Below are 12,512 nucleotides of genomic sequence, written 5' to 3'. Positions count from 1 at the left end.
TCACTCGTTTTTGGCTGGAATTCCGCGAAGAAAACGATTGAATTTCATTTTAAAAATAAAATAAATAATAAATTTTCATTACATTTCGAGTCTACACTTCTATTTTCAGAAATTCAGTTTGAGGAAATGAATTTAGTTAGCAAAGAGTTGACCTCAATAGGAGATCAATTCCAAAACCCAAATCGAGAGTTTCCCTCTTCCCCCTCTCTCCCTTTCACTCTTACTCAGAAGTAGTTTACTTCCAGAAGCCAAAATTCAAACCCACTGAAGTCGTCGAGAATGAAAAAAAGAGAGGAAAGTTGCAATCCAATTCAATTATATTTATACACATATTTACAACCGCCTACTTCTTTCTTTCGCCCTGAAGTTTGTTTTCCGGGTACACGAGGTTTAGGATCAGTCTACCGGGCTGTTAGACACTATAGTTACCTCCCTACAGACCCCCATAATTTTGCTATTCGTATTTATTTTTCACAGAAATTTTTTGGTTGTGACGGGGCAGGTAATCTTTGGTGTAGGGGGATGCGGTCTGAAGTGAGTGACTGGTCACTTTCTTGTAAAATTGTAGTTTTTTAAACCAATTAAATAATTCTTGAAATATTCAACTCTAGATCTGCGTTTTCACAGTTGATTATTTTTAGTAAGAATACTCGATGGATTACTGTAGTTCATGGAATTGGACTTCTCATTTACACTTTTCAAATGAGCGTTCTTCTCCAGATAGCTACAGTAACCCAAGAAGCATTCCAAGCAAACAAAGCTGAAAAATTTAAAGAAGATAGATTATTTAGAAACTTCTCAACCTCAAAATCATCATATCTCCCCGTGATATTTGTAGTCTGAACTTCCTTCTTTTTCACTTTTTGCAACTATTTCTGAACGACCAAAAATTTTCAATTCCATGTGATCCAAACTCATCCAACTATGGAAAAATGGCCTTCCCTTTTTCTTTTTTTGCGTTCTGAAAGTTATTAAAGCATCTCATTTCATATAAATATAGTCATGCTTGTTCGAAAATTGAGTTTTGCCACCTTTTCTTGACCATTAGAAGTCTAATGACGTCATATGAAAATGTCTTGTTTTTAAAGGATTTCAGTGAAAACTAGTGAATTCTGATAGTGTGTCACGGCTGCCTAAAATGTTCTATGAAATTTGATAGTTATGGATTATGAAGTAAGCTTTTTGTTTCAGAAAACTTTTCAACGAGCACTCTCTGGGTTACTGTAGCTGCTTGAAGGCGCCGCTCTTTCACACAAGAACGTAAAGTTTCTTAGCGTTACAGTAATCCAAGAAGTTGCAAATCACAACAATAGAGACCCAGACTTTTTCTATATTATTCCAAAATTTCAGATAATTGAAATTACTTCTGATACCAAAATACTATGTCGAAATTCGTCAATTTTAGCAGAAGCTCACGTCATAAATTCCCTGTGATCTTAGAATGCTCCAACCAATGATCCAGATCCATGTCAATTTGTGTTTCTATTCGTTTTTTGGAGTCTGTGATATATCAAACTTCCTGAATATTCAATTATCGGGGGCCTCTCCCCGTGCGTTTTACGTGCTTTTTCTACTGCCTCATTGGCTTCTGAAATCAAAAAACAAGCAACGTTTCAGCAGTCCTTGGAGACTCAATTTCTCAATAATTCGTGAAAAGAAAAACAATGAATCATATAAAATGTTTTGATTTTATAATTGTTTTCGTCTGCACTCTATGATTCATTTTCATTCAATTAGCCTCTCATTCACGGAGAATGTCGAAGATCTCGAAAGGAATTGTCTGAAATTGAGACTTTCAAAACATTTTATGAGGTTTGTGTTCCCGGAAATTCTAGATTTTTATAGGAATTCTTGATTCCAATGAACTAGTTTTCTTGAAAAATCAATTGGAGTAATCAGTCATTCAATTGAATTGGGGGCAAAGAGTCTAGACAGTTCATAAAAATGTCTTGCTTTTAGGAAAATTTCAAAGTATTTATGACCAGCCTATCTGCCCGCCTTCGGCGGTTCAGTCGGCTGGCCTCTTCTCATTTACGTGGCAACCCCTTCACAAATGTGCCCGCATGGCCGAGTGGTCTAAAGCGGCGGTCGTTGTCCAAAGCACTCCAGTTCGGTTTTGCCCGCTGGCTCAGTTTCGCCTTTCTTTCCAAAACCGTTGCGGACAGTGCCTCAGACAGACAGACAACGCCCAATTGTCTTTTATATATAAGACTGATTTCTATCAAAGTATTTATGATTTCTAGAATTGTCGAGAGACATCAAGTTGAAAAAATAGATTTTTCCGAATTTTTCTTTTAGAACTTTTTTCTTTTTGAGATTGTTTCCGGATACGAAGAATTGGAATTTCTCTCCATTTTCTCCTGTTTCAAGCTTTACAAATCTAAATCTTTCTTTCAATAATAAAACACTTTTATATACGAACCTTTCTTTGTCCATTCAGGTCGAAACGACGTTTCGCAGTAAGGAGTAAACATCCGACAACTTCGAAGACCCACAGTAACTTAGAGTGGTTTTTTTCACAAAAAGGTATTAAATACAAAAATAGAAATCAAGGTTTGTGCTCAATAATTTCTGAAATTGCCAATTTCCAAAAATAACGAGCTCTCAAATTTAGCCATTTTTCCATCATTTTTTCATTTTTTTCATTTCCTTCTTTTCATCAAAAAATTTTGTGGGTCTACAAATCATCACATTGCTTCAAACTTTAATTCTAAATGTTTCAAAACAATTATATACGGAACTCCTGGTTTTTATGAGACGCGGAAACTTTGCTCCAATCATTTCCTTTCTCGAAAGATCTTGGAATAGAAATCTTCAGTAACCCACGGAGGATCTTTACAAAAAACAGTCAACTACAAAACAAAATATCTAGTTCGAAGCTTTCCGATTATCGAAAAAATGCAAAAACTTCTTTATTGTTTTGAAAATTGAGGTGTCTGGTCGGTTTAAAAAAAGCTCTCATTTTCCGTTGAGTATCGCCGTTACTCTGGTATGAATTAATTCCATTATCTCGAATTAATTCCAGAACAATGGAAACATCTACATCCCCCTTCTCCACCTCATCATCCCTCCCATCAACATCTTCAACCCCTCTAGATTTCTACAATTCCCCCTTCCCAAACAACTATTCTCTATTCGATCTTACTGTAACTCCAATGTCATATCGAGACAGAATTACTGTAGAATTAAGTTTAAATGCAACTTCATGGCTTCTCAGCACTTTTCTAGTCATATTTGTGAGACTGAAACGAGCGATTTGGATGTCTTTGAAGGTGCGCTCTATCGATAATTCAATGAAATAAAATCTTTCATTTTCAGAGCACTATAGTATTCGTAACAGTTGGCTCATTCCTTCTGAATATTCCTCTGATTTTATTCCAATCCTGGATGGTTTTCAATCTACAAGCAGGTCATCAACCTGTTTATTCTATTTTTCTTTGTTCCTTTCTCAAAAATTTCTGTAGTTCGACAACTTCTGCATATCAAGTTTTACCGTTTGTGAGTTCTTCAAAGTTACAGAAATCAAAATGTTTTGCTTTTTTTAGAATATATCTAGTTATCCGTTTTTACAACTGACAATTTTTTGTAGGACGTTTTCCTGGTTTACTGCAGAACCTGAAACGTGGTGTACTTCCAGATAAGAAAACGACCTTCCAAGAGCTACAGTAACCCAGGAAAAGGTCACATAAACAAGTTTTCAATGATTAGCTCGACCCAGTTCTTGCAACTGCGCTTCACCGAAATTCCCTTGAAAAATGACTCTTTTTCTCTGAGTCTCTCACCTCCGCACCCATTTTTCTTTGGTTTCGGTAGAGCGCGGTTGTAAGAATCGGGCGTGCACAATACATATCAAAAACTCAAACCAATGAGGGACACATCTCAAAGTTACCAATTCTTCCCTATTTCTCATTTTTTCAGGCAGTTTCTCTATACCGTTACCGTACTGTTGTGCTGAAAGGTCATCCATCTCCTTGGTTTGTTATAAACGTTCACACCATAGTTACAATTATTTTTGTAAGTTTCTGCCTCATAGGCTCCGCCTATTCTTGCAAATTTGAGGCGTTCAATTGAACTTTTTATAATCATTTGCAGAAAAGAGAGAATTGCAAAAATGGGCGGAGCCTCACTTCTCCTCCACTTATCACAATATGATTGATTTTCCAGATTATTTACGCATTTCTCAACTATCCATTCGGTGAAAACAAGAAGAATGATGTATGTTACACACTACGATTTAGTAATGGAATGGAACTTGTTAGGGTGAGTCTGGCGCGCCTTCGACGCATATCACTCTTTGAATATTGGCTGAACTTTTTTCGTTACAGATTTTCTCTACACTGATGTTCAATTTTGCCGCAATTATTGTGAATTGTGTGATTCTTCGATTTGTGAAACACTTTGAACGTGAGAGCAAAAGTGATTTTGATATTTTGAAGTGCATAATGTGTGTTGATGTTTTCAGATGTCCAATCGAAACGAGTTCAGTTAACTCAAAGTTTGCTGATTCAATCTGTGATTCCAGTTCTTGTTTCGTTACCGCTATTGCTCTTATCTTTTGAATTTTATTTTGGTAAGTTTTGTAGTTCAGCTGTTTTTGAATCTTTTTCGATTTTTAGGTGTCCCTATGCCTAGCTCATTTGGCACCACTTGGTACGCTTTGACATTTCTGGGCCCATTTCTCATGCCTTTGTCATCTATTCTTGGTATCAAGAGCACTAGAAGAGAGCTAATCGATACTTTGCTATGCGGATGCTTCCCGAGACCAACAGTCGGACACAGCCAGATGAAATCAGCTGTCACCGTGATCATTCCCTCGAAACATGAACGAAGCACATTCACAATTCGTGACGATGATTAAGCATTCATGAAGAGATTTAAAACTATGCGAGAAAAAGGTACGAAAAATAAATAAATGATTCGAAAAATAAATACAATCACCATTTTTACACATAAATTCAATAAAGGAGATTTGATGGGAGAATGGATGGAAGTAGATAGATAATCGGGATTTGATTGAAAGAGAAATTGGGAAAAGAGGACGAGTTCAAAGTGTTGGACTGCGAACAGCTGGCTTTACAATTAGCTTTCCATTGTGATCACAACTCAGACTGAATGGAGCCAACGCATCACGACATCGGCGGGCAACACTGAAAATTTAGTGAGTTAGTGTTAAATTAGGTGAACAAGCTTCCTTACATCGTTGGCGCCACGATTCTCCTGTGTACACCGAGTAATCCGAATAGCAGAAAACCGACACAAACGCATAATGTGAAATCGAGATGAGTAGTGAATAGAAAGTGAGATATTGACGTTTCGAATTGCTCAATATTCTGAAAACGATCGTAAAGTCTGCGAGATAACCGAAAAAACCAACTACTTCTCTTGTCACATATTTCGATCCGATCACACCAATTATTACCGCGAAGACGACGATTGTAACTGAAACTGAGAACTGAGGTAATAATAAATCATAATCGAATGGAAACTTACTTCTCCATCGTGTGCATGATGGTCCCATATATGTGATCACTTCTGTCAATCGTCGTTCGAAGAATCTCAGATCTGGAGTCATTACTAACAAGAGATTATGCCACAAAGTTTGCAATTGATTTGCATCAATTGCAAAAACACTTTTTGGACTTAATAAACTTTTTCCCGAAGTCAGTCAAATCGCAACTCGAAGAAGCGATATTCAAAAAAATCCTAATTCTCATATATGAACTTCTCAGGGTCGAATTTTATTTTTTATTTTTAGCAGATATCTCGATGATCTTCTCACCTTCGCAAGCCGCTGACGGATCCTCGTTCAATTTTCTCGCCGCCATTTCTGGGGCTTTTGATTGTGTATGTAGAGTAGATAACAAAGATCACAGATTATTAAAACAACGTGGTTATAACTTGGTTTCCTTTCAAAATTCTCTGAAAATGTTAGAATGAATCCATGATATTTCATGGGGAAGAAGTGTTAGAAATATAAGAATAGGCAATGAAACCGAAGCGGATTTTGAGAACAAAAAAGCCAACCAACAAAATATCTTCATTCCAGGGTAAAAGTGCGAAAATTATTTTGAAAAGAAACTGTGTGAATCATTAACAATTAAAAAATAGAAACAGAGAGAAAAAGGCTTTAACAATAATTGGAAATAACAACAAAAACAGACAAAAGTTATCACTGGAGACAGGAAGTTTACTTCTGATGCTTGACCTTTCGTCTCTTCTCCAATTTCTTTCTCCACATATTCGACTTTTGAGCTCCTGGTTTGGCAAAATCAACAACGCTCTGAAATCATCCAGTTTATTGATAGATTCTATGAACTATATGTTACCTTATCCTTCTTCTCCGACGCAGCTTGAACAATGGTCTTTCCAGCAATTTTAGCCTTATTCGCCTTCTTTCCTCCTCTCTTTCCACGAGTTCTCACACTGGCGATATCATCCTTCTTCTTCTTCTTGTCTGCAGCATCGCTGGAAGTTTGCTCCTCGACAACAACCTCTTCACTATCTGATAAATCTTCTGCCAAATCACTGATTCCAGAAAGATCAGTGAGACCAGAACACGTGGATCCGATCTCTGTCAATTCCTCCTGCTCCTCATCGTCAATTTCTTCGTCATCTTTATCCTCGTCTGGACCCCCATTCTGAAATAGATTTCATCATGAAATTTTTCTTGTAACAAAAACTATATTTGACTTACTCTAGCAACATCATCTAATTCAAGTTGTGCATCTGGTGGAAGTTGTTCATCATCGTCAGCACACATCTGATTGATTGGAGCTTGTTCGAAGTCCTTCTTCGCTCTCTCCTCACATCCAGGTGGTGGTACGAAATATGGAAGCTTTCCTCGTTGGAACTCATTCAATACTACTTTAGCAATAGCAACAATATCTGGATCTCCTCCTTTCAGAAGACGTCCTTGTTTGATTGCGATCTTTGTTAGGAAATCATCAACACCCGAGAACTCTGGGATACCGTATTGACGGCGGAGATGTTCTGGCTTACAACGATCGAGGACTCCTTGAATGTGATTTTCTGGATCTTTTACGTTCTCAACACGAACGACTCCTTTAAGAATAATTTGAGTTTCAGTATCTCCTTGTGGATATACGACTCCAGGAGAATCGATCAAATAGATTCTACGCATCAACATCACATATTGCCAAACTTTCGTTTCTCCAGCAATCGGTGCAGTTTTACATACTTTCTTCTTACGAAGAGTATTTACGAGAGACGACTTTCCGACATTTGGATATCCGATGAAACCGACACTGATTTGTGGACGGTCTGGGTGGAGTTTTGCGAATTGACGGAGAAGATTGATTACAGCTCCCTTTCCGAAAGAGTTGTTGATGGAGGCATGGAATGCGATGGTTGGCATTTCCTTCGAGAGCTCTCCGATCCATTTTCTCTGAAAATTCAAAGCTTGTTTTATTATCCTAATGATTCAGCAACTTACCGTAACCCAAGTTGGCACCAAATCGACCTTATTGATAACAGTCACAAGATGTTTGTGTGGCTTCTCCTTTCTCAAGAACTCCTCAACGTGACGACAACGAGTTCCCTGAAAGAATTATGCATAAAAGTTGAAGTTGTAAATATTGTTTATATTTCCCTGTTTCCACACTACAATTCGAAAATTGCAACATTTTCAGGTGGTAGCACAACACACTCTGATAAGAAGGCTGTAAACATTTATTACCTTCGGTTTTCTAGAACCACGACGCAACGCGATACTAAAAGGAATCCTTCGTTTTGCGAAGGAGCTTCCGAATTCATCAGTACAAAAAGGTTTGCGCGCACTCTTCTTATTCCTTGTTCTCGTTTCGTTTTTTATGTCTGTCTAGGGAAGAAAAGCAGCGAAAAAATAAAAATAAAAGAGTGAAGTAGTTTGAGAAGAACAAGCGGAAAAACTAAAGAAAACTGCGAACGACTGAACACTATGCGTTTTTTTCTCTTGTGAATTCAGTCGCAGTTGGTTTGGTGAAAAGAAAATAACGCTTTCCGTTTTGTTTTTTTTAGAACATATTCATATTTTTTCCCACTGTGCGAATGTAGTTCTGTTTGTCTGTTTGTCCAGCAGCCTGCTGATGGTCGCATGATACCCTATGTTTCCATACTGTACTAGGTTAGTATACTGTAGCTGATCATGAATACGAACCAGACCGATAGTGTTGTGTCTATATCAATTTTCGTTGTTGACTCACCATAGGATCTCTTGCATCGACGACTTGAACGACAACATCCGAAGAGTCGATAACTTTGTACAGTTCTCCCCATACTCTGTTACTCTGTCCGGCACGGAAAAGTGGATTCTGATTTTCCGGACGGTCTCCGAGCTCCTTTTCTCTGCTCAAATCCAATTCTGGTTTGTATTTAACTTCTCTGTCTTCTGCACTTTTCGTCATATCCTACAAGTTTATCAATTGAGTCCAGATATCATACGCTTTGAAAATAATTGTTATTTAGACTCGACCCCACCCTCTTCTCTTATTTCCCACACAAAACCTACCTCCAAAGAAGCGTCGTTCAATTTGGCCTTCTTTCTCAACGCCTTCTTTCCAAAAGTGTACTCAAAGCTCTCAGTTTCCGTCACATGCACTCGTTGCGTCTGCAAAATACTACGTAATTTTTGATGGATGACTACGTTTTCTTCAAACCTTAGCCTTCTCTTGAAGTAGACTAATCGGCAATTTCGTTTGCTTCATGACAACTTGAAACGGATCGCTCAACACCTTTCCAAGATTCGCTTGGAATTTCTGGAGTTGTTCTTGTCCGATAATTCTTGTGTTACCAAACCATTTTCTGTTTGGTTCGATTCTGGCCTGAGTTCCTGATGAAAGCTTCTCCTGGAATGGGGCGGCTTTCACGATTTTTCCTTTCGAGTCTCTGAAAATTTGTTTTGTGGTAATGAATAACTTTCCGCAAATAATTCTACTAACCTGATCGGTTTGAAACTTTTATACATACGAAGACGGTTGATGGTAGCCTTCGAACGTTGACTTTTGTCTCCCGAATCAGCCTTACGATCTGAAAATTTTTAATAAAGTATTTTTCGTTCGATTTAGTTCATAAATACCTGGATTCATAGAATGGTTCGAACCACGGAACGTATGACGATTTTTAACCGGTCCATAATCCGGTTTTTGTTTCAGCTTTCTGCTGACTTTTCCCTCCTTTCTGGCTTTAACCATTTTTGGAAGTGTTTTACCCTGAAAACAAAAAATAAGATAGTAAAGGGAGATACTGTCAGAGAGCAAAAAAAGAAACATTTCCAAAAAGAAGGGGAGAAGAGGAACAAAATGAAACGCAAACAAATCGGGGCGAAACCATGATTTTTTATGAGATACGAAGAACGAAAAAACCGAGCAGTGGTAGAGAGAAAACGAGAAAGAAAGGAGAAGAAGAAGAACGACGAAGGCACCATTACCAAACATCTCTATTTTTATTTTATTCTTCTCCCATCTGGACAAGACATGTATCAATTTCAGAAATTTTAAATTGATTTTCTTGAGTTTCTCAACTTTGATTCTGGTTACACAAAAAATTTAGGGCTAGAATATAATGATTACTTTTCAACGTTTCTCCAAGCCCCGAAACTTTTTTTTAACTATGCGGGAATCAGTTATTTGTTTTTAGGTTTGTGATGGTATGGGAAAAACTTCTACAATAAAACCTAACTTCGACAAAGACCTACATAGTCGAAAAGCGAACACAAGAAGGTCTAACTCCCCTTCTCATTACAAAAGAAAAGAGCCACTAGAGCCCCCATAACACATTTTTGATGGCAGTATAGGTCAGCCAGCAAACCACCACTAAAATGTTTCTTGTTGTTGGGCCGAACCCTCCCCCTATTTCGTTAGAAGCTGTGCTAGCGTCGCCAGAGTCTATATATTTTGTTTTCCGTCGCCTCCTGACGGACGTCTTCTTTTTCTTTTCTCTTCGTCCCAAAATATGTCACATTTCGCCTCTCATTGGCGCTCCCGGCTCCCGGAGCTTCTCTCACGTTATTTCTTGCGCAGCGGCGTCAAAAACTATGTGTTGTACTTAGTTGGTTTTCTCTCTCCGCTGACTCCCTTCAATTTCCTTGTTCGCCCCGAGAAGCCTACGAGTCTATGAGTCAAGTCTTATGCAAATATTTGGATAAGGTGGTCGAAATCGTGAAATCAATATTTCGGACATCGCGAAAAATTAGTCTATTCGGTGCTTAACTATCTCACTTCTCTATGCTGTGCTTCCGCTCTCTCACGACGAGATCTACTAACCACCATTACTCAAAAAGAAACAATTAGCATTCAATATTCATAGAAGCAGAAAAAAAGAAAAGATGCAAGAGTGATTGTTTTATGTATAACATGAAGAACTACTCTTCTATGGAAACATTTTTGATCATCTCTTTTCTTTTTTAAAACTCAATATTGTCTATTTTATCACGCCCTATGTATTCGTCATCGTTATTACGACACAATTGAAACTTTACGATAGGAATTCTTCTCGAAACTACAGTTTTCTTTTCATTTTTTCTCATATTACTATTTTCCTTCAGTTTAAAATACTTTTTGAGATGTGGAACGCGTTAAAGCATGCGCTTCAGTGGGGTACTATCTAGTTTTGCAATCTGGGCCCATGATGCTCCAAAACATGACTCGTTAAAAATTTTTTTTTCAAATGATACTAACATTGAGAATCGACTTTAAAATCTTTTTGTCGGCAGGTTTCGTGAATTTCTCAGATTTTTCACGAAGTTAAAAAATTGAATTTAATAATTGTTTTTTGATAAAACCATCTTAAAATCACTACCTAGACGTCCGGTTCATGAAAACTCGTTTTTTTCGAATTAACATGGAAAAAGCAAGCTACAAGTGAGGCTAAAAAAAAAAACGAAATAGCCAATAAATGACAGAAATAATTGAAGAAATTTAAAATAAGTTATTTTGAAATTACTTCGAAACTTTTTTATCTGATTTCGGGCCACTAGTAGTCACTGCTGTACACAACTATGATTTCCTATTCAGTTTCTATTGTTTCCTCAACATCTCAGTATTTAACTTTTCTAACCGAACTTTAAAGATATTTTCATACGAAGAAATACGGATCGATAATTTTCGAAGTTTTGTTATTTGGACAGAACAAACAAATCCTGAATTTTTGAAAATAAAAATATGAAGAAATCTGCATAACATTTCGCAGAAAAACTGGAAAACTTAAATCATCTGATTAACGAAAAAAAATTCGACACAAGAAAGACGCCAGCTCGCAACTTTCGTGTCTACCGCCTTCTGGCGTCATTCTCGTGAAAAGTGGGCGGAGTCATCGGACAAGAAAACTTCCACTTGTCTCCAGATTTTCACCTGTTTCTGATTCCTGCCTTCTCGATTACTGTGATAAGAAGCTCGTAAAAAAGGAAATTTGAAATTTGATAAGAAAATTTCCACGCCGTTTTCATGGTAAGTTTTATTTTTTTCTCGGCTAATTGAAATAATTTTGTTCTCTGTAAAAACTTTTTTGTGTCTGGTGTCTGTCAACTGATGAGTCATCACTCTAATTTGTTCATGTCTCGTGTGGAAATATAGTACAATTTCTCTTTTTTAGTACTGTTTGTTCAGAAAATCAATCGAAACGTTTCACTTTTCATTTCTCTCTCGAAAATATTGATTTTTGAAGCTACGATTTTCGAGAGAAGCTAAGAAAAAGAGAGTGAGATCATGTAATTTGAAAAAAAACTTTTATCACATATAAGAGATTAAAGTTTTCATCTAAAATCGCTGATATTTTGTAGAAATGATAACATTTTTTCTTATCACCGTTTCCTTCTCCGCCTCCTTAACTATATCATTCTGTCCTCTTTTTGATATTGTTTCTCAACTTCTAAAGGTTAGAAAACTTAAATTTTCTGGAGAATCTGTAAGAAAAACCACGTCATGTGACGATACCATCTGCGCAAAAAAAAAGAATAAAACTGGTTTTTCCTCCCAAAATAGAGGAGAACACTATCGACAGATTCATCGGAAGCCCGCTCGGACTTTTTTTTGCAAGTTTTAGATTGGTCCGAATCAAAACTTTCAGTTCAAACCGGTTTAGTTCGAATTAAATTAATTAGATTAGCAGAATCGAGTTGAACCGTACCGAATCTTGGTAACTTCTCTTTAGGGTTTCTTACGGAAGTTCCGAAAATTCCTCGAAGTTTTTGCTTAATTTTTTGACTTTTAAGTTCTTCTTTCTCTTTTCTTTTAGTTTTAATAAATATTTGACAACAAGAATTGAAATATTTTACACGTTTCCTCCCTGTCTTCCTCCTCTCACTCAGTCGCTCTCTTGTTCTATTTCTCTCAAAATCCAGTGTGTAAAAATCATCAACAGAGAGAAGAAGAAAACGCAATTGTTCTTTTTTTTGTTTAAAATATGCCGCATATATTTAATTATTTGTGGGAGAGAAATATAAACAGGTGAAAGTGAGCTGCAGTCTCGAGATTCAAGTCACCCGGGTGATGCTTTTCTATTTACCACTTCATTAGGAA

The 12,512-nt window shown here is 37.0% G+C and overlaps 3 protein-coding genes across 3 annotated transcripts; 1 reads left to right on the top strand and 2 right to left on the bottom strand.

Moving 5' to 3' along the window:
• Positions 1–3,029: 3,029 nt before the first annotated feature.
• On the top strand, positions 3,030–4,858 carry GCK72_001047 (uncharacterized protein; the record flags this gene model as incomplete). Its single annotated transcript, XM_003111252.2, has 7 exons — positions 3,030–3,272; positions 3,319–3,498; positions 3,919–4,014; positions 4,165–4,260; positions 4,326–4,404; positions 4,463–4,570; positions 4,617–4,858. 7 exons carry the CDS (start codon positions 3,030–3,032, stop codon positions 4,856–4,858), a joined length of 1,044 nt encoding a protein of 347 aa, XP_003111300.2.
• A 186-nt stretch (positions 4,859–5,044) lies between these two features.
• On the bottom strand, positions 5,045–5,825 carry GCK72_001046 (uncharacterized protein; the record flags this gene model as incomplete). Its single annotated transcript, XM_053722820.1, has 5 exons — positions 5,045–5,147; positions 5,197–5,330; positions 5,375–5,439; positions 5,491–5,562; positions 5,780–5,825. The coding sequence occupies 5 exons, from the start codon at positions 5,823–5,825 to the stop codon at positions 5,045–5,047; spliced, it is 420 nt and encodes a 139-aa protein (XP_053591465.1).
• A 362-nt stretch (positions 5,826–6,187) lies between these two features.
• GCK72_001045 (uncharacterized protein) lies at positions 6,188–9,188 on the bottom strand (the record flags this gene model as incomplete). The annotated part of the gene is made up of 9 exons (XM_003111396.2): positions 6,188–6,280; positions 6,327–6,638; positions 6,695–7,405; positions 7,454–7,558; positions 8,202–8,405; positions 8,507–8,605; positions 8,655–8,883; positions 8,937–9,024; positions 9,074–9,188. 9 exons carry the CDS (start codon positions 9,186–9,188, stop codon positions 6,188–6,190), a joined length of 1,956 nt encoding a protein of 651 aa, XP_003111444.2.
• Positions 9,189–12,512: the final 3,324 nt, after the last annotated feature.

Source organism: Caenorhabditis remanei, chromosome I (genome assembly GCF_010183535.1).
Source record: "Caenorhabditis remanei strain PX506 chromosome I, whole genome shotgun sequence".
NCBI lineage: Eukaryota > Metazoa > Nematoda > Chromadorea > Rhabditida > Rhabditidae > Caenorhabditis > Caenorhabditis remanei.
This window is presented reverse-complemented; position numbering and strand designations above follow the sequence as displayed.